Genomic DNA, 21,833 nt, shown 5'->3' with positions numbered 1-21,833 from the left:
CTCAGCAGGTGTTGTTGAGGAAACCGGTGGCCTACATGGGGAAAAATATAGTTGGAGGACTTACCAGTATAAGAGTGGATGTAGAACTAAATATGAAAGAAACTCTGAAGCAAACAGAAAAAAATATAGAAACCCATATTTATGATTTTAGAGCAGGAAGGACTTAGATGAAACTCCCAGAACACAAAGCATAAGGGGAAAATATTCAATTATCTATTTCAAAATGAAAGATAACATATACAAAATTATCAGATTAAATACTGACAGATTGGAAAGTTATTTGCAACATGAACACCATAAGAGGTTAATGCCTCGCTATCCAAAATACCAGAAGTAAATATCTAGGATATACAGACAAATTCACAAGTGAAAAATAAGAAGCCTCATTAGAAAATGGTCCTATCAAGGGGCGTCTGGGATCACACATCAGCGCTGTTCTCAGCACTGGGGATAATACAGCAGACAAAATTCCCTGCTCTTATGGTATTTAAATACTCCACAATATTCTCTTCCATCAATAGGAAAAGGACATTAGTGTCTACTAAATGAATTTTCCCTTTAAATGCCATTGATATCACTTTACAGTTGGAGGAATTTTTGGGGTGCATTTCTCTTAAATCCATACTTTTGCCTGATGATAACCCCCAGGGACACACAGGTTTGACAGGCACGGAGAGCTGACACTTCACCCGTGTTTAGACTGTAAAGCCCAATGGTTAGGTGGATGCAGAATGCCAGTGAATCACGGCCCCTCGTCTACCGCCTGTGCACAGCATTTGGCAACTTCTCTGAGCTTCAGTTTCTTTACCAGTAAAAATGGAACTAATGGTCCGACTTGCTATAAAATTGGTCTAAGAAGGGCGCTTGGGTAGCTCAGCTGGTTAAGCGGGGCTGCCTTGGCTCAGGTCATGATCCCAGGGTCCTGGGATCGAGTCCCCGCGTCGGGCTCCCTGCTCAGTGGGGAATCTGCTTCTCCCTCTGCCTCTGCCGCTCCCCCTGCTCGTGCTCTCTCTATGTCAAATAAATAAATAAATAAAAATCTTAAAAAAATATATAATGAAATTGGTCTAAGGATTAAATGAGATAATATAAAAGAACAGCATCCGGCACATGATAAAAATGTAACGTAGACTATTTTTACTTCTGATTATGATACTACCATCCCAAGAATTGTTACTTTCCCTGCACACTGTATTTCAGAATTCGCTCGCTAACATCTTTGGGTTCTTAATCAGGTCATTCATTTTTCTTTTCAGTAATAATGGGAAAAGGAAAGCCTATGCTTTCCTTGACACATGTGGCGCATGAGGCGTGTCTCATGGATTAACCATTAATCCTAGTGTGTGAGACCGGCACTCAGGGTTGCAGGGCTGGACGGAAAGTGAGAGACCGACTCACCAGGCCCAGCCCTATTCCCCACAGGAGGATTCAAAGGCCTAGAGGTGGTAGGTGCCCTGCCCTGCGTTTCCTCAGCGAGCACCATGACACTACTTATGTGGTTATGATTAATTGATTATGATTAGAAAAGATTCTCAGGCTTAGGAAATCGAGATTGTGGTTAGGAAAGAGTCTAGTCATCCAGCTGGCTTTGTAAAATGGGAGTGAACCGGCGACATGAATACGCTCACTTTACAGATCTAGACCCAAAGGGACTCGTGGTTAGTCCAGGTATGAAGACCTCGCGAGACTTCGCCTGACTCTTCCTCCGTGCGGTGGGTGGAGCCAGCCTTCCTCATTAGAATAAGGTAAACAGATTCAGCCCAGTTATAAATGGAAACAAATATGTGGCCTCAGTCACTGACGGCTGTAGAGAGCGGTGCCTGGCTGGAGAACTCAGTGCAGCAGAGAGAAGGGGCCAGAACATGAGTTCCAAGTCAAAATTCGTAGGGATCATCGGAGCGCCTTTCTCAAAGGGCCAGGTGAGTAAAAAGCGTGGCCTTGAATAACTGAAATTCATGACAAAGTCTCAGACTTTAGAATTAGTAAGGTGCTAATGTCTGCTTAGCTCAGTTCCCTGGGACAGCCGGGCCTGAAACAGATAGATATATTTTAAAGTCCTCTTACCATTTTGCAACATTGGAGAATTATGGTAACAAACTCACTTATTCTTGTGGCTCCTAATCTCAGCGGCAGCCAGTTTTATTTGAATCGACTACATTTTTCTTGGTATTCTTTAAGAGAACATATTTTTATTTGAATGGTAATGGGCTGTGTCTGTATTATAGCTACCCATTGAGATTCCCATGTTCTCGTTGCTTTGGGTTTCAATAGCGCATATGCCAAGGCCAGAGGATTTTGAGAAAACACTTTGGGTTCGTCATGTCTTAATGCCTAGAAGCATCTCGTGGATTGGCAGCAATTTTCAGACTTCTTTTAGTCTGCATAACCTAAATGTTACTGGTTTATGCAACTTGGTGAATGATTCATATTATTTCAGGGCTTTCATTATCCTGTGAAAATGTTGGTACATGCGCTAGGTAGAATCCTTTGTGCATGTCTTTTTGAGGGAGGGAAAAAGAAAAAGGAAAGAGAAGAAAATCCAACTGGAAGTTGGCAACATTGAAGGGACTAATGCATTTATGAAATGCCCAGGTTGCCAACACATGCCAGCAACCTTGCACTTTGCAGCCTTTTTTTCTGGTGAGCGCACTCATTCTGGCAAACAGTGTGACTAGAGACCTCGGACTTCAGCATGCATCTGTGCTTAAAGGGGGAACGCAAAGAACAAAACAAAAGCAAACAAGACAGTGTGACTTGGAACTCTGAGGGTTGATATTTTGTCATTGTGGTTGTTTCAAACAGGGTCTTCTCCGTTTTCCAGCGTTCTCTTTGCCCATCTGGGCAGCGGCTCACTCCTCTTAGTTTTGAACTCATGCTTGGCACTCTGGCATTTTATTGCAAAACAGATTAGGAGAGGTCAGAGGGTAGAGACCCAAACTGCATTTGGAGTGTCAGTAAACACTGCTGCACCTCCCCTGGGAGTCCTTCAAAGCTCTCTCCTGGAACACAGGGACATTTTGCTGACATAGAAGTGTTTCTTCTAGCGCTCGGGTTAATTGCAAAACCCACAATATACTCACCTATTCTTGTGACAGGTTCTAACGAAGACAGAATGAAAATAACTGACCAAAAGGAAGGAAAGGAGGAAGGAAAATAAAAATTGAAGAAGGAGGAAGGAAGGAAAGAAGGAAGGAAGGAAGGAAGACAGGCAGATGGGCGGGAGTGGGGGAGGGAGGGAGGCAGGCAAGCATGTAGCAGCCTGAATATATTCCGGCCCTCGGACCTCAGCAGAAGATTTTATGCTATGATAATAATAGCCCATCGAAGGGATAGTATTTTGAAACACAGCCTGATGCATTTTCTGTTTTTAGTATTTCTTTTTCTTTTCCCCTACAGCTCTTCCCCTATTAAAACTTGGCCCCATGAGAAGGAAGCTTATTGTTTCCTGATAGTAAGGGCTCAGAGAGAGATATTTCTACCCTAAGCCCTAGCATAGGAGGGAAATGGTGGCCTACATATTAGCATCTCTCCTCAGCTAAAGGAGGCAGAAGTTTACAGATAGGCAAAGGAGAGAATTAAGGGCAGAAGGTTGAGTCTGAGAAAAGATTCCACTCCCTTGCAAGGCACTGAGTGGGGGGGGGGGGGGGAGCTGATGACAAAATATGAGAGAAGTATTATATTTATTATACAGTTCACTAAGGCTCAGAGAGGTTTAGCAATTTGCCAAGTTACTAGCCTTGACTGTGTGATTCCAGACAGGATTGTATGATCCCGATGCTTATGCACCTGATTTGTGTTAATGCCTGTCAATCCACCGCAGACTTGATGCTTGTGGCCAGTTAGGGCTGGGGACCCAGCTTCGAAGTCAGTGGAGCTAAGGAAGTGATTTCCAAAGTGGGCAGATAAACCAAGCAGTGAGAAGAGACCAATAGTGAGAAGCAGTTTGAATCAAACAAATAACCTATCACTCTGGAAAATCTAACCACTGCATTAGCACAAATAGGGTGTCAACTAAGGGGTCTATGAGACTTGTTCCAAAGCTTGAAAGGAAGAGGGAAACGGCCAGGGGTTTTTCTCAGGGTGACAGTTTTTGAGCATCTATGAAAGGCTACAACATGTAGCCCCGTGAGCAGAAAGAACCTTGGGCTGAAATCTAATAACGGAGGAAAGACAAAGCAACCATAAAACGAAAGGCAAAATTAGAGCCAAGCGGCACTCTACTGAGGTTTAAAGAAGGGGCAATTACGTCTGCTCCAGGAGGGAAGTGTGTGGGGGTGGTCATGCCAGAATGCAAGGGAGAAAAGGAGCAAAACGTGTTGGGCAGAGGGGTGGCGGGCGCTTGGCGCCCAGAGCAGGAATGTGACATCCAGGGTCTGCCTGGCAGCCGGGGCAAGTCAGCTGTCAGTGGAATTAGGTAGAAATAGCTGCTTCGTTTGGTGCCGCGGCCCCAATCCTAGGGACAGACGCCCGGGTCTTCTGGCACGTCTTCTCGTTGGATAACCCCAAATAACTTCCTGTGTCTATAAGCCTTGTTGGAAATTAGAATCAGAGAGCTACAGAAGAGAACTGTTTCTTTTGGCCGCTATTCTGCCAGGAAGCTGGAGAGGATTTATGGCAAGGAGGAAGTGTGTTCGCCTCTCTGACGTATAAAAACAGCAAGTGGAGCATTCTTGTCAATCCTGCTGAATGAAGCAGGTCAGAACCTGAAATACCGGGTTGGTCTTTGTGAATTCAGCTCCCAGGTGATGAATTTCTGTGGCCTGTTTTCTCCCCAGGAGCTCAGCAACTTACCCCCGTGCGGATGTGCATGTAGGACACTCTCATGCCACACTTGGTTTTTTCTTATGCTTTTTTTTTTTTTTAAGATTTTATTTATTTATTTGACAGAGAGAGAGACAGCTAGAGAGGGAACACAAGCAGGGGGAGTGGGAGAGGGAGAAGCAGGTTTCCCGCCGGGCAGGGAGCCTGATGCGGGGCTGGATCCCAGGACCCTGGGATCATGACCTGAGCCGAAGGCAGACGCTGAATGACTGAGCCACCCAGGCACCCCTCTTATGCTTTTATCCAAGTTGTTTTCTGGGTTTGCAGAGTAGCTCCACCACACCATCCCTTTTCCTGGAAACCTACTCATGTTGCAAGACTCAGCTGAAATGTCATCTACCCCATGTGGCCTTACCTGGCACACTCTGTCCCCGGCAGAGTTCGGAGCATCCTGTTTTTGTTGTTAGGACCTCTTGTATCGGCACTGAAACAAATCTCCCAAGTACTGTAATTGGGGTTAAATATACACATTCCCTATTAGCTCATGAGTTACTCAAAAACAAAAGGCCTCTCTTTTTAGTTGATTGCATCTCTGTCTCTCAGAGTGCTTTTGCACAAACTACATGTTCACCACGTTGATAGCGTGGTGTCTGTCGTGGGAAGAGGAGACACAGGTTCTGGGATCCAAAGAACCTGGATATGAACTAAAGCTCTGCCATTTGTTAGCTGCGTGTCTATAGGAAAATGAGATAACCTTTCCGATTCTAGATCCTCAGAGTTGACATGGGACTCATTCAGTCTGCCTCGCTGGGATGATTCAAGGAGGTGGGGTAAATTCCTGGCTCTGGAGGAACTCAAAAAACGATAGTTACTCTTCACCTGATTGAAGAATGAAGAGTTTCTATTGTGGGCATCTGATCATGTCTGAATTATTTTATTTTTTAATCATTCAGCCACGAGGAGGGGTGGAAGAAGGCCCCGCAGCATTGAGAAAGGCTGGCCTGCTGGATAAACTGAAAGAACAAGGTAATTTTTCCATTGAAAGATGACCAGCCTGATTTCCTTCCTGCTCTGAAGAAAGGAGAGGCTCCTGCTAAAAGGGAATGCATGTGGAATGACATTTATCCCACAGAATTGCAGCATGAGTGGTAATTTTAGAAGTACATCCTATTAAAAAAAAAAAGCAGTGTATGGAGAAAATTCTCCATAGGTATTGTTGGATGAATATCCTCACTCAGATATTTTGTCTTTCCAGCCAGGCTATTGTATAAAAGAATCTGTGGGCTAGAACTGGGGTTGGGTGGGTGGTAGGGGAGTTAGGAGAAGTGCGAAGGAAAAGTAAGGGGCAGTAGGAAGTACTCCGCTAGCAAGAAGACTCCTGTTTGCAAAAGGAAATAAGACAGTGATGATGATGATGATGATGAAGGTGGTGGTGGTGGTGATAGCACATAGTGTTTGCACAGTGTGAATGTGTGTATGCGTGTACTATACATATACATACATGAGCCTGCAGATAGAAAATGATATAGAGTTTAAAAGTATAAATAGGCTAAAGCAAATGTTGTCTTTACATATAAAATCCTGATGATGTGTTGGCAAGGACACAGAACAACTGGGACTGTCGCACGTTTCTGGTGGGCATGCTTAATGATACGGCCACTTTGGAAAGCAGTTTGGCGGTTTCTTAAATAAACACCCATCTGCCTTCTGGCCCATCAGATCTCCTCCTAAGTATTTACCCAGGAGAAGTGAAAACACATCCACACCAAGACTTGTACTTGAATGCTTCTAGCAGCATTATTTATAACAGCCAAAAGAACGGAAACAATGAAATACCCATCAACTGGTGTAGCGATAAATGACAGGTGGTACATCCACACTGTGGGCTCGGACTCAACCACAAAAAGGAACGGGCCACTGACAAGGGCAAGAACATGGATGAACCTCAAAGACAACATGCTAAGTGAAAGAGAGCAGACACAAAAGACTACCTACTGTATGATTGCTTTTACATGAAGTTCTAGAAAAGGGAAAAGCATAGGAACAGAAAGCTCATCAGCAGTTGCCTTGGGGTGGGCACAGAAAATGACTGCAAAGGGGCATGAGGGAACTTGCGGGGGTAATGGAAGTGTTCTAAATCTTGATTATGGTGGTGGTTACAAGACTGTAGATGTTTCTAAAACTTATTGATCTGTACAGTTAAACTGAATGAATTTTAGTAAATAAGAATTATATGTCATGAAGCTGAGAAAAGGAGGGGGAGAGAGAACAGAAGGGTTGTGTAAATGGACTGGACTAGTCTCTCAGTTAACAAGCATAATTTGGTCAGATTTTATATCAGGCTAAATCTCTTAAAGGTGTTACTGAATCATAGATATGCACAAACATATAATAAATACAATATACAATGACTGGTTAGTTCAAACACTGATCTCATGTCAGTTTTACCTGAAGCTCTGTACCTTGACACCTAATGCAAGTCCTTCTAGGAAGTGCACCCAGGTCCTTAGGAACCTCGGGTTACCTGCAATATCTCCTTATTAAAAAAGTATAATAATTAAGCCTTTATTTCCTGAGCTCACTGAAGTGTTAAGCTCGTTGCTAATCATATGCTTACTGAATTCTGACAATACCACTGTGAGGCAGATACAAAGCACAGGGGAGGGAGCTGAACTACTCCAGCAGGTAACAGATTGGATTGAAACCAAGGACTGTTAATTACAGTCAGAAAATTTAGAAAATACTGGTTTAGGGCGCCTAGGTGGTTCAGTCGTTGAGTGTCTGCCTTGGGCTCAGGTCATGATCCCAGGGTCCTGGGATCGAGCGCCGCATCGGGCTCCCTGCTCAGCGGGAAGCCTGCTTCTCCCTCTTCCGCTCCCCCTGCTTGTGTTCCCTCTTTTGCTGTGTCTCTCTCTGTCAAATTAATAAAGTCTTAAAAAAAAAGAAAAAGGAAAGAAAATAGTGGTGTAACTGGTGCATTTCCTTCTGGGCATGTACATAATATATAATATATATATTTTTAAAAACAATTTATTACAAATACAACACATGCTTATTGGAGAAATGTAGAAAGCACATAAGCAGGTAGGGCCACACAGAGATAAAGACAGCGAGGCCGCTTATTAAGCCCAAACCAGAAGATGATCACTGTCCTACTTTCGTGTCCAGCCTCACTGGATTGATTGCACAAGTGTTTACCGAGAGCCCAGTGTGCAGCTGAGATGACAATGTCAGGCAAAAGCAGACACGGTTTCTAGCTTTGCAACTTGAATGGTCCTTCCTGATGTTTTCTTTGCTTATCCTTATAAAAGTACACTGTTTTGCAAGTTTGGAATCATCCTACACAGACTGTTTTGTAATCTTTTTTTATGTAGTGACCTAAAACTTTTGCTTTTAATTACAGAGTGTGATGTGAAAGATTATGGGGACGTGCCCTTTGTTGATGTCCCTAGTGATCCTCCCTTTCAAATTGTGAAGAATCCGAGGTCTGTGGGGAGAGCCAATGAGCAGCTGGCCGGCGTGGTGGCAGAAGTCAAGAAGCAGGGAAGGACCAGCCTGGTGCTGGGCGGAGACCACAGGTCCTGCCTAATGACTCTCCCTCTGAAGTCGGGCACAAAGGGCCTAAGGGAGTATAAGTGAAACCGTGAGAGGAGAGAAAATACGAAAGGAAAAGTGCTGATCAATACTTTATACCGATCTGCCTTTTTTTCTTTTAATTGTTTCAGTTATTTCTTTTGGAAATAGAGACTTAGCTCCATTTAAAGTCTTGCATTACCTTTATTACAGCAGAAAATATATGACATGAAGGGATTTCAGTAAAATATGCATCACAAACTTACATTCCTAGATGAATAAACACGAGGAAGTTCCTGGCCGGGTTACTATACTTGATTCCTGATAGCAGGAACAGCTCATTTAAGTCAACATTTGAAAGTATGTTTCCTGTTCTAAAAGTAATAATTTCAAACTTTTAAAACACACACACACACAAATAAAATAGTAGTAATTGTATTTCCTAACAAACATTTCAAGTGAAATTGCAAATCGGGCATATTTCCTTCCTGCCATACTGTTTCCCTTATACCTGATTTTAACAACCATGTGATCCAGTGCTTTGTTCTTAACCTAAAGTACAGATTTCCTTATGTTACCTCATGGTATATATAAGCATAATTTTTACTGTTGCATATTTTTCATCAGGGTATTAAATCACTATACATATCCATATTGCCACATATTCAGGTAATTTTCAAATTTTCCTGATTATAAATAATGTGGCAAAGGCCCTTTCTGTGCATGAGCCTTTTTAATGTCTACTCTTGAGGTCCCTGAGTACATTATCAGAGGTCTGATCAGATCAGAAAGTACAAACATGACAATGGCTCACTTCAGCTCCGTTTTCCTCCAAAGCCAAACCATTTCCAGGGCTCCTGTGTGACAAAACTGCAATTGAGAGACTGGGGCTCACTTTCTTTTTTAAGTGGAAAAATTTGTACGTGGAAATGTTAAGAGTGGCAAACAGCCACAAGACAAGAAATCTGAAGGGGAAACAAATACCAAACTGGATAATCAATATCTAAGCTTCAAGGCAGGTTCCCCTCACTTTGAGCATCTACAAGTTCACAATCCCTGAATGACACGACCATCCGCAGGTGGGAGGACACAGGTGCCAGATAGCAAATCCTAATTTTTGACATTTTATGTAAGATATTACTTAGTGCTTCCATTCTGGCACATTTTCTAGAGCTTGGAGTGTTTGAGTTGAACTTTGAGAGTTCTGGACCAGGATAAGAGTGGGTCTTTAAATGTGTGGCAGGAGAGTAGGAAGTTCAAGCAGAGCTTCTGAGCACTGAATAGCAAGTGAGCACTCAGGAAATGCTGGTTGAACTAGATGCAAGGATTTCTGAGTGATGCTCCCCAATTGTAAAATAATTGGATTTTAGGAAAAATGGACTCTGTAGTAATTCACTTGAGAGAATGAAGTATTTACCAAGAGACATGAGAGTACAGGAAGCGAGCCTGATTTAATCTTGAGAATTAAATAGTGTCTCATGCTAAGGAATTTCCTGTGTGACTAGTGTTCTTATACAGATTTAATTTTTGGTTAAAACAATAATTTGCAATTTTATTAGAAGGTGGTTTCCAAAAAATAAAAAATCACAAGTTTTTTAGTAAGCCCATTGATGAAAACTTACCTTGTTAGTAATTAAGCATAAGCTATGCTTTTCTATTGTTATAATTGTTTAATTGGCACCTCCAGTTAAAAACCTGCCAGAAATACCAGCCATTTTGACTTAAAGGAAAACCAAGTGAGAGCACTGAGTTAATAGTATGATGGATGGAATAATATTGCAAACCTGATGTTCACACAAACTTTTTTCCTCTAAAGTATGGCGGTTGGAAGCATCTCTGGCCATGCCAGGGTCCACCCAGATCTCTGTGTCATTTGGGTGGATGCTCACACTGATATCAACACTCCAGTGACAACCACAAGTGGGAACTTGCATGGACAACCTGTGTCTTTCCTTCTGAAGGAACTAAAAGGAAAGGTAAGGGGCTGGTTTGTATTCTATTAAAAAGGAACTGTCTCTTTAGCAAAGTCGAGGAGATAGAAGGGAAGGAAGAACCCTGGTGCCATCTTATTTTTGGTGTAATCTCAAAGCATTTTCTCAGCAGCCAATAAGCTAAGGCTTGGTGCATAAAGGAAGTGAGGCTCTGTGCCTCTACCTTACTTGATAGTTTGCAAACTGACTTTACATATATCTTCCCTTTTTATTCTTAAACTAATAACCTTTTTAGTATGTGGGGCAGGGAGTAATCCCTTATAAGCAAGTTAGCAGAGGTTCAGAGGTTAACTGACTTGCTCAAGATCACATGCCAAACACATAGCAAGGCAAGGGCCAGAACTGGTCTATAACCTACCTCTTTCTCCTACGTGACACACAGCCTTTCATGCTTCCCAAGCATCCCCTCCACATCATGGGCCTTTTTCAAAAATGGAGTTTTAAAATATGGATTATAATGGTTTATTATTTAACATCTTTACTGTGAGAAGTTCATATCTACATCATAAGAGGAAGAACTAACTCCTTGCTCCCTAGAAACTTCTTTTCTACAAGATGTGAGATGACAGGGGCGCCTGGGTGGCTAAGTTGTTAAGCGACTGCCTTTGGCTCGGGTCATGATCCCAGCATCCTGGGATCGAGCCCCTCATTGGGCTCCCTGCTCAGCAGGGAGTCTGCTTCTCCCTCTCCCGCTCCCCCTGCTTGTGTTCCCTCTCTCGCTGTGTCTCTGTCAAATAAATAAATAAAATCTTAAAAAAAAAAAAAAAAAGATGTGAGATTACATTCCAGATTAAGATTTAACATTGTGGTTCATATTCATTGATATTTTGTAGCATATCAATAAAACAATTTTTACTGATATAGCTATAGAATATTGGTCTTTATGATACCTGGGGATTCAAACCCCTTGTTAAGTGCTCAAAAGTAACACTTTTTTAATTTTTTTATTAACATATAATGTATTATTTGTTTCAGGGGTACAGGTCTGTGATTCATCAGTCTTACACAATTCACAGCTCTCACCATAGAAGTAACACTTTCTGAACCAAGTTATAGGTTTATAAACTTACAAAGTGTGTAGTTAGCACATGGCAATAGCCGCCCTTGGCTCTAGGGCATTTGGAGAGCAACCGAAGCTGCTTGAAAATCTCCCCTAGTCACTCTAAGCCATCCTTGGGATTAAGTCCTACTGAGAAGAGAAATAAAGAAGGAAGCTACAAAAGTCATGAAAGCCACTGATTTCTTTATAGCAGAGTTTTGGGAAAGCAGGGCCCCGTGGAATGGGGCACAGAGAGGTAGATGCTGACAAATGATTCAGGTTGGGTCTGGGCCAGGGTGAAGGTGGGTAAAGCCAAAGCCATCTAGAGCACCACAAGGGGAGGGAGGCATTCTCTTCTGAATTTTGTATTGTGTTTTAATGATTTCCTCGAAATTTATGTTCTAAATATAAGATATATGCAATCCAGTAAGGCCCTTAACTTTCAATGTAAGATTTGCTCAAGATTCATATATACTAATCAAATGGAAACATTGCAATTTTAGATCCCCGATGTACCAGGATTCTCCTGGGTGACTCCCTGCATATCTGCAAAAGATATTGTGTATATTGGCCTGAGAGATGTGGACCCTGGGGAACAGTAAGTTTATTCCTTGATGTGAATTACCTTTATTTTCTCTCTTTTGCATGCTAGGCATGCTGGTCAAACCTATGAGAAAAAAATTATTTTAAGCACCAAGTATATATATCAATATCTATATACCCATACAAATATTTATGTCTATAAATCAGGTGATTTTTATACTAATTGACTTGCTGTTAAAAATACATTAATATATACATATAGTTCATAGGACTTAAATATTTTATGTATCTTGCCACAGTGATCTTTTCTTTAAAGGTAAACGAGGGCATAGAGTTAGACTATTAACTGTAGGATTATCTTAATATCTCCTCTTTCATAGCTACATTTTGAAAACTCTGGGTATTAAATATTTTTCAATGACTGAAGTGGATAAACTGGGAATTGGCAAGGTGATGGAAGAAGCACTCAGCTATCTACTAGGAAGGTATGATGCTTGTGTGTGTGTAACGTAAAGATTAAAAGGACTTACTACTGATGTTAATGATTATTAATAAAGCCTTCATGTAAAATTATGGAACTTCACTGGATTGTTACTTTTTATAAAGCAAGGTAAGAACTGTATTTATGTACTATGTATTAAACCACCAACTTTAAACTGAATTTCTTTCCCATCTCTTAAAAGAAAAAAAAGGCCAATTCACCTGAGCTTTGATGTTGATGGATTGGACCCATCTTTCACACCAGCTACGGGCACACCAGTTGTGGGAGGTTTGTCTTACAGAGAAGGTCTCTACATTACAGAAGAAATTTACAAAACAGGTAGGTAAAAATTGGGATGCATAAAGAAGCAAGTGTACCCATGGCCAGGATATATTTATACCATCTGATCTGAAAATCAAGCCCCATTGGACACTTCCAGAATGCCCATCACATGATGCAATCACCAGCGGTTTACACTCCTGGATAATATTTCAAGGCAGGGTACTGAATTAAAAATGTCAACTATTTAACAAACTACATTATTTTCCATTGTTGTTATAGGGCTACTCTCAGGATTAGATATAATGGAAGTGAACCCCTCTCTGGGGAAGACACCAGAAGAAGTAACTCGAACAGTGAACACAGCAGTAGCAGTAACCTTGGCTTGCTTTGGAGTTGCACGGGAGGGTAATCATAAGCCTATTGACTACCTTAACCCACTTAAGTAAATGTGGAAACATCATGTAAAAATCTCACAGCTAATGTCATCATTAGTCAATCTTAATAATTTACTTAAGCTTACAGTTATCCTCCCAAAAATTTGGTCTTTCTGAAAAATGTTCTGCCTCGGTAAATATTGGTATAATTAATATAAACTATCAATTCCCTTTTGGTGTGAAATTCAAGATTTGGAAATTCTAAGTTTTGTGTAATTAAAACCACATATAGAGTGGGACTCCTGATATCGGAAGATAAAGCTACCCCACCTGAAAAGGGACCATATTCCCATGTTGTTCAAAGATGTGATTTTTATAATAAACTCTTTATATTAAGGTTGTATTATGTCTATATGTTTCTAAACACATGGATTTACTAAGGATTTCAAAAGCCCACAGTGAAATCATCATCCCCAAAACACTGTAAAACTGGTGAGATGAAACTCTGCCTCCTGGTTTCTTCATCTGTAAATGGGTAATGGTAAGGCCTTGTGAATCTCCCAAGTTCATTAATGTTAGATGACCATGTTTTACTTTTTCTAAACCTCAGACATGATATTGGCTTATATTTTAAGCAAGGCTGCTATTCAGGTAGCCTTTTGGGAGGTAGAAAAAAGAAATCAAACTGCTATTTGTTTCTAAAACCTTCTAATTCAGATAGGAATTTCACCTAAAATTATCTGTGGCTTCCCAACACTCCCACCGTCCCTTCACTCATTGCAATTATAGTGTCTCATTGGCTGAAATCCTTAAACAACCCAAAAACTCATCTTGGCTCTGGAATATAGTGAGGGAAATGGAATAAAATAAGTAAGAGTAAACTACAGTTGACCCTTGAACAACATGGGTTTGAACTGCATGGGTCCACTTATACACGGATTTTTTTTTTTTTTTTTTTTGGATATAGCACAGTAATGTAAATGTTTTTCTCTCTCTTATGATTTTAATAACTTTTTTTTCTAGCTTTATTGTAAGAATACAGTATATATACATATTATATATGTAATATTATCAGCAAAATATGTGTTAATTGGCTGCTAATGTTATCAGTAAGGCTTTTGGTCAACAATAGGAGTCAAAAGTTATAAATTTTCAACCTTGTGTGGGGGTCAGCACCTCTAACCCCTGTGTTGTTCAAGGGTCAGCTGTATAATCAAAACCAGGGAAGCAAACTCTTCCCCTTCTCCCCAACTTATACAGAACTCCAGTGGACTCTGTAATGAAGCCAGTCCCATGAAAGGATTTTTACTGCTGTAGTAGCTATGTGTTAAAGAGCCTCTGTCATCTGATTTTTCAAATGCAACCCAGAATCTTAAACCTAACTGATACTATAGACTCTGTAAGATAAATATTTTACTGAATTACTTTTAGGTAAGAGCAATTGTCATGGACCTTAAAGTATAATGTTCAATAATGTAGGCACATGGGGTTATTTAAATTAATTAAAGCTTAATAAAACTAAAAATTCAGTTCCACATTTCAAGTGCTCCAGGCATGTACAGCTTCTGACTCTGTATTGGACAGAACAGATACAGAATATTTCCACCACTGCAGACAGTCCTATTGGACTTTTTTTTTTTTCCCCCAGAAAGAAAAAACTCTTAGGATGAAATGAATACAAAGGCATTGTTTTCCCCTCAGGTGCATTCTAAAACCAAATAAATCTATCTTCTTCTAATGTCTGATTAACAATTCTTTTAAAAGCCTATTTTGGGAAAATCATATCCCCATATTTTTAGTAAGAGAGGAAAAAAGGTAATTTTTAATAAATTAACTGGAATGTATTTGTCCTTGAGAAAGTGGTACTGATTTTCACTTCCTTTAATTCTATTTGTATAATACCAGTGTCACAATTATTCCCACTCTATGATCTCAAAGCAATATATTCTTCAAGGCAGCAAGAATATATTGAAACTATGTTAAAAGTAATACTTGAATTCATTTCTAGCATAAAATTTCTGGAGAACTTGCATGGCAAATAAAGATTTAATGATCAGAATAATATGAACCACAAGGAATATAAAGGTCTAAGAAGGATGTATTTGGAAATAAAGATTTGAAGTATAGTTGGTCAAGCTTCTCTGATTCTTAAAAAAAAAAAAAAAAAAAGTAACTCTTAAGTCTCAGGCCAATGTCCGTCACCATCTGTAGTGTCCAACCCATAAGAACTGTTCTCTGTTACAACCCAGTTAGCATACTGCCTGGAATACAGCAGACACTCGCTCAGATCGAGTAAGTAATCAGTTTATTCATTCAGCAGATTTTACCAATTACTTTTTAAGTTTTTTACAATTTTAATGCCGTATCCCGCTCCCCCAAATTAACAGTTTGTCTCTCAAAATCTGATAAACCCTAAACCAAAATGTAGGCTATATTTAAAAATATAAATACTTAAAAATTTTAAGATTATAAAAATTTAAAGAATCGCATCATTGGCTAGGTGAAAGTGCCAACCTGGAAAAGCAATTAATTTATTTTTAAAAATAGAGATTGCAGAATCACCATTTAACCATGATTTTATTAAGTTTATGCATTTCTATGTTATTTTCTTACATGGCTTCCAACTCATTTCATACAGTAAGTTCAAATCCACAGCAAAGGCAAAAACTTGCCAATCTGCCTTGATAGAAACATTAACCCATTTATTTGGAAACCTATGGTAAAAACTTTAAGCCGTTTCTAAAAGAATATGAAACTGTGCTCCTGCAATGCGATGAAATCTAGAGTCCTTCACTTGACAAAAATCTCTTATCCCAAAGATAAACCAAGAGATTTATGTATAAAATGATTGGGTAACTATTTTACATGTGTGGTGCCTTTAAAACAATGTATTTGAAGACTGAAGTCATTAATAATAAAAATTAAAAATAAAACCAGTGGCTAGAATAGGAAAGACTGAAAGTATCTGATAAAAGTCATTTGATCCCAGATACCTCCATATTCCTAGGTAGCTCTAATAAATTGTTATGGATATGAGCAACATGTAGCTTACTTGATCTCTTAGAGACAAAATATAGATAGGGAGATGGGAGTTATAAAGTATCAATAGATTCATCATTAGAATCAAAATAAAACAATCTGAACCTCACTGCTTCTACTACGTCACTATGTAGGCTTGATCATGTTCAGATTTAATAGATTTGAGTCCACTTTCAAAGACAGATGTGTTTCCCTTTTCACCACCACGCACCTGGATTTCACTGAGTTACTGGTAAAGACCCTGGCACCTGATTAGACTGAGGTGCTGGAGACCCACTACTCATGGCTTGTGCAGGCACGGCAGCTGGCTCCATCTTGCTAATGTGTGTGATGAATCGAAGACGAAGTTTTAAAGCTGGTTTTAAATTACAGATAATCTTCTCTACCTAAGAAATAAACACATTAAAAAATATCTTAACCAGAGAACTTCAATTTCCCACTTTTTTTAAATAATTTTTTTTAAATAATTTTTTTTAAAAAGATTTTATTTATTTAGAGAGAGAGACAGCAAGAGAGGGAAACACAAGCAGGGGGAGTGGGAGAGGGAGAAGCAGGCCTCTTGCCAAGCAGGAAGCCCAATGCGGGGCTTGATCCCAGGATGCTGGGACCATGACCTGAGCCAAAGGCAGACGCTTAATGACTGAGCCACCCAGGCGCCCTCAATTTCCCATCTTTAAAGATGTACTTTATACATATCAGGAGATAATAAAATCAGGGAGTGGAGTGGGCTGGATAAGAAGTTTCTTTCTGTGTTTTATGTTTTAACAAAAGCAAATAAAATTATTTCTCTCTTACATGAGGAAAAAAATGTGTTCTCCCTTACACACGTTATATATGTGCATATAATCTATATATGTCTACACTTACAAAAACATATTCACTTACTTAGCTAGCCAGTCATCCCACTGTCAAAAGCTAATATAGTTTACACTGGAAATTTTATGTATCCAACCAGTCCACCATTCTTTTTATTTTTCTTTTTTAATATATTTTTTTAAGATTTATTTATTTGAGAGAGAGAGAAAGAACAAGTGGGAGGGGCAAAGGGAGAGGGAAAGAGAATCTGAAGCAGACTCCACACTGAGCATGGAGCTGGACACGGGGCTCAATCTCACAAGATCACAACCTGAGCTGAAACCAAGAGTTGGACACTTAATCGACTGTACCACCCCCACCCAGGCATCCAGTTCACCTTCCTTTTAAAATGCCATCATCACAGAAGCATGAAGTATGATTATATTTTGAAGTTATTTGAGTAACTTATGTCTGTAACATTTATCTACAAAGCTAATTTTTTTGGTTTTGGTTTGTACTTGGAATTCAAACAAAATATTAGATCTACTTTTACTTAAAATACTTTAAAGAAATAAAAACATCACGCAGTTCCATGGCTTTCTTAGCTTTACTCAATTGCTCTTTGACCTTACCAGGAAAGATCAGCCTATTAATAATTTTTCCTTTCTGTATTCCCTTGTGTCAAAGTTTCTCAAGCCCAAATATAAAGAATATGCTAAATCAAACACTTCTGTATTGTTTTCCACTCAACTTTGACAATCCTGCTGAGGCAATAAAGAAGTGAACATCCTCCCCACTCCATGTCCCTAGCTCCAAGGAAAGAACCCCGTAGACTAGGATCCATATGTTTATATGTCAGTTTACCTTCCTTTCCTGCCAGAGAAAGAAATAACATTAAGGTATGGAGCGGAGGTCACTTCACCTATCTGCCCTACCTCCACCCTTCTAAAAGAGCCAAGCCTCTGTTTCCTATAGAGATGAAACTCAGTTATGATTCAAGGACGTCCTTTCCACTTTCAGAAGACTTTACCAGGAAGTGGCTCTTTAGATGCTGAGTCTGAACGTGCTTCCCTTTAACTTCACTGGAGTTTATATGCCTTTTGAAGTAACACAGAACAAATCTAATGCCTATTCCAAATGGCAACCCTCCAAATAGTGAGAACACAAACAATTCCCTAGGACTTTGAAAATTCAAGTTAAGTACCTCCAGTTCCTTCAAATACCCTTTATATGAATTATTCTCTTGATCCCCCTGGCTTCAGTCTTCTAGTTATGCTGCAATCTGTCCAACGTCCCCATAGTGTACCCTAGTCACTGTGAGAAAAGTGGGATCTCCTTCACTCATTACATAGTACCTCTCTGATCTTTTAAAAAGTAGACATTCTGTACTGTTTCTTGCGAATGAGATTACTATTAATCAACCACCTAGGTCTTTTCAGATGTCCTGCTGCAACTATCAAGGGGAAGAAGTGTGAGAAATTATAACATGTATTCACTAGTACTTGAATTATACATGCAGAATAATGTGTTCATGTAGCCTAAAAAGGTCTAATAATAACCTTTTCCCCTTAGAAGAAAAAAAAATAACAAAGTACTGAAACAAAAGTGTATCATCATATATTCAAGTTTTCTAAACTAAATATCATTAAAAGATAAAGTTAACTTACTTGTTCTTTTACGCTGTCACCAGTAAACATATACTTCATATGATACAGGAAGTCACAGATGGGATCCATGTAATTTAAGTGGGCACTACACTGGTCTACATTCAGCAACATGTCATAAAATGCCACTCCAATCTATTTAACAAATAATATAAAATTATTTAAGGGGGCAAATAAGGTTCAAGCATTTAGAATGATGTAGCTGGACTCCATTACAAGACTAACACAGAGGGATAACACGTTTGTTGAAGAACTGTCACTGATCATACAAACCTCTATGTGCACTGGATATACGATATGGTCTGCATTTTTTTTTAAAGATTTATTTATTTATTTGAAAGAGAGAGAGAGAGAAAAAGTATGTGAGAGTGTGCATGTGAGTGGGGGAGGAGCAGATGGAAAGAATCTCAAGCAGACCTCCCACTGAGCAGGAAGCCTGATGTGGGGCTTGATCCCACTACCCTGAGATCAAATCTGAGCCGAAATGAAGAGTCGGATGCTTAACTGACTGAGCAACCCAGGCGCCCTGATAATGGTCTGCATTTACAAAGGAATCCAAAGTGCTACAAAATGTCCCCTAATAGGGCTTAAATGCAATTTCTCTTCATAACTCCGTAATGTCGTTTAAAATGAAGAGATAGACAATCTCCTTTCTAGAAACCATTTCTCAATGTCTAAATTGCAGTCTCAGGGATACTTTACGTTGTACCTTCTTGGTTCCATTTGGTGGCTCATACTTTAAGGTTCTATTCTTGTCTCATTTTCTTTTCTCTGCACTCTTGTTAGGTGACTGACTTCATCCATTCCCATGATTTTAATTAATTACTCTGTACTATAGGGCCAACTCTCAAATTCACTTCTCCATCCTTAACCCTCTTTTCAACCTTAAGAATGAGTATTTCCCATGCATTTCTAATTTTTTTTTTTTAAGATTTTATTTATTTATTTGAGAGAGAGAGAATGAGAGACAAAGAGCAGGAGAGGGGGAGGGTCAGAGGGAGAAGCAGACTCCCCGCTGAGCAGGGAGCCCGATGCGGGACTCGATCCCGGGACTCCAGGACCATGACCCGAGCCGAAGGCAGTAGCTTAACCAACTGAGCCACCCAGGCGCCCCCATGCATTTCTAATTTAATACATCCCACATCAAACTCATTATAGACATACTAAGTTATGGGCACACTAAATCCTCTAAAATTGTTCTTAGATCCTGCTAAACTAATTTCACTACTAATGGTTATGATGATATACAGTTTGGAAAACACTGGGAAAGAAACAACAATAAATCTTTTAGAACTTAATCTTATCACAGACAACCCAGGTTATATTTTACCTCTATCATACATCGAGTTCTCTCTTGCTGAAATCTTTGTAAAAATGGCCCCACAAGATGGTACACATAAAGCAGCTGGAATTCGGTCTTCACTATAGGAAGAAGGACTTCAGTGAGAAACCTAAAATTTGAAGATTAGCAAAATTTCTTTTCACTTCAAATCAGCTGAATTGTTTGAACTTTGTTGATACAGCCTACCCAGGCATTTCTAAAATTTGTAATTTTTTGTAAAGTTTCTTTTTCTAATTAATCTTACATTCTCACTGGCTATGATTTTCATTTGATTATCAAAATAAATTATTTCAGATTTAGGAGTCATTCTCAACAGTAAAATTACGGAATGACAGAATGTGAATTACAGGTATCCCCGCCTGCTTTCTGAAAATTTGCTTTATGCCACTTTGCTTTTACAAAAGGATTATTATTATTATTATCATTATTATTATTATTATTATTGCAATGGCTTTTTTTTTTGTAAAAAGCAAAAATTCTCTTTGGTTTTCTTTTGGTTAGCAAAAATAGGTACTAATGTAGGTTTTCTGTAAAAATGAATTGGCGTAACATGAACTTTCAGAAAGGGTGGGATATGCTTCACTTTATGTCATTTTGGCTTATGGAAGGTTTCATAGGAATACTCTACTTTTGAATAGCAGGAAAAACCAGTATTTGAAATAAAACGAGAATAACCAATCTAATATAAATGCCATTCTGAAGAAATCTGAATCTAATTACTACCAATTTTATAGTCAAGAAAAATAATCAGAAAATAGGTTAATATGAGTTATTCAGTTCAAAATGCACCTTTTGGGATATAATCTGGAAAAAGCCTGCATCTGACTAAACCTCCTGAAACTGTAATGGAAAACTAGATGCCAGACTATTTTTTTGCACATACAAATTAATTTTTTCAAACAATTCTGAAATAAAGGAACTTTCTCATTATCTAGAAATTCTACTTAATTAAAACTCACTTTGCAAGTTATTCTACTGAATGAGATACATACCTCCTGTGTAAATGAGATTAAAAAAACACAAAATGAAAAAGTCCAATTTACTTAAGAAATCATAATACCTACTTGGGAATGAGAGAAAGTTGCCCAATGCTAGAATGGTGCCACACAGCATGTGCGAGAGCTAACGTATAGCTGCAGCTCATCTCGGAGTAGGATTGATGACAAGCAGTGAAGTCAAATAGGCGGAATGGATAGCCAACCCACTCTGACTCGGTTGTCAAGCTGGGACTGCTGATTACACTCACAATTCGATCATGCAGGACAATCCAATATGGCTCCTTTAAAATCAGAGGAAAGCCTGATGAAAAATACCCTTATCCGGTATTCCACCCCACTTCCAATATTCCACTCCAAAGCCTAAAATCATGGCACTTTCTCATTCTTTAAAGTTTTACTTATCTAGCTTGTGTTTTTGTGTAATGGAGATTTTGAAAGCAAAAGTAGGTGGCTTCATAGTAAGTCAAATTAAGTCAATAAGAACCTGGGGATAAGTGTCTGTGAGTTAGAGAGCTCTATACATGTGTCTGTCCCGTTCATTTAGTGTCTGATATTTACTATACAGTAAATTGTTTTTACCAATATCTATTATACAGACAACACTAGTACACATAAATAACTCAGAAATAAATACATATATTTTGGAGGTGTGTAAGGAAAAAAATGATTGATTTGGAGAGGTGAATAATCAAGTTTGGAGAGCACAGGGTTAGACAATGTTATTGAAAGATACTGCAACAGTCAACTATTGCCAACAGTCAACTGAGTAGACACATGTGAGGTCACAGAATGGGTCACTGAAGAAGCAGGACCTAAGCTGGCAAAGAATGAATAGGCTTTAGAGAAGCTAACAGAAGGAAGAGGGGTTCTGCATGTCTCATTACGCCACACATCAGAAGTACTTAAAACATATTTCAACAAGCATTATTTGCATGAGCAAAGGCTCAATAC

The 21,833-nt window shown here is 39.3% G+C and overlaps 2 protein-coding genes across 10 annotated transcripts in view; one reads left to right on the top strand and one right to left on the bottom strand.

The window, feature by feature from the left end:
- The first annotated feature begins 1,705 nt into the window (after positions 1 to 1,705).
- Positions 1,706 to 13,944, top strand: ARG1 (arginase 1). Of its 3 annotated transcripts, XM_021693651.1 has the most exons (8): positions 1,706 to 1,919; positions 5,715 to 5,787; positions 8,165 to 8,339; positions 10,151 to 10,310; positions 11,868 to 11,962; positions 12,288 to 12,392; positions 12,591 to 12,727; positions 12,950 to 13,944. In XM_021693651.1, the coding sequence occupies exons 1-8, from the start codon at positions 1,863 to 1,865 to the stop codon at positions 13,114 to 13,116; spliced, it is 969 nt and encodes a 322-aa protein (XP_021549326.1). In that variant the 5' UTR covers positions 1,706 to 1,862; the 3' UTR covers positions 13,117 to 13,944. The 3 variants fall into 3 exon arrangements, with proteins under 3 accessions (XP_021549326.1, XP_044773564.1, XP_044773563.1); XM_044917628.1 differs by lacking the exon at positions 1,706 to 1,919 and having other exon boundaries at positions 5,031 to 5,787; XM_044917629.1 differs by lacking the exons at positions 10,151 to 10,310; positions 11,868 to 11,962 and having other exon boundaries at positions 1,796 to 1,919.
- A 1,390-nt stretch (positions 13,945 to 15,334) lies between these two features.
- Positions 15,335 to 21,833, bottom strand: part of MED23 (mediator complex subunit 23) — a 41,353-nt gene continuing 34,854 nt past the window's right edge. For all 7 annotated transcript variants that reach the window (XM_021693298.2, XM_044917679.1, XM_044917681.1 and 4 more), the window contains 4 exons: positions 20,949 to 21,163; positions 19,873 to 19,993; positions 18,546 to 18,677; positions 15,335 to 16,469 (listed from right to left, as the gene is read on the bottom strand). In XM_021693298.2, coding sequence (XP_021548973.1) covers positions 16,302 to 16,469; positions 18,546 to 18,677; positions 19,873 to 19,993; positions 20,949 to 21,163 — 636 coding nt within the window. In that variant the 3' untranslated portion in view covers positions 15,335 to 16,301. The remainder of the gene's footprint in view (positions 16,470 to 18,545; positions 18,678 to 19,872; positions 19,994 to 20,948; positions 21,164 to 21,833) is intronic.

The sequence above is a fragment of the Neomonachus schauinslandi genome, chromosome 8, assembly GCF_002201575.2.
Source record: "Neomonachus schauinslandi chromosome 8, ASM220157v2, whole genome shotgun sequence".
NCBI classification, from domain to species: Eukaryota; Metazoa; Chordata; class Mammalia; order Carnivora; family Phocidae; genus Neomonachus; species Neomonachus schauinslandi.
Note: the sequence above shows the minus strand (reverse complement) of the source record. Positions and strands in the feature narration are given on the sequence as shown.

Bases quoted from the DNA above. Each gene is read 5' to 3' on its own strand.
- ARG1 (XM_044917628.1), top strand. From the start codon at position 5,652: ATGAAGAGTTTCTATTGTGGGCATCTGATCATGTCTGAATTATTTTAT. The intron at 5,788-8,164 runs GTAATTTTTCCA...TTTTAATTACAG, and splicing joins GGATAAACTGAAAGAACAAG to AGTGTGATGTGAAAGATTAT. The intron at 12,728-12,949 runs GTAGGTAAAAAT...TTGTTGTTATAG, and splicing joins AGAAGAAATTTACAAAACAG to GGCTACTCTCAGGATTAGAT.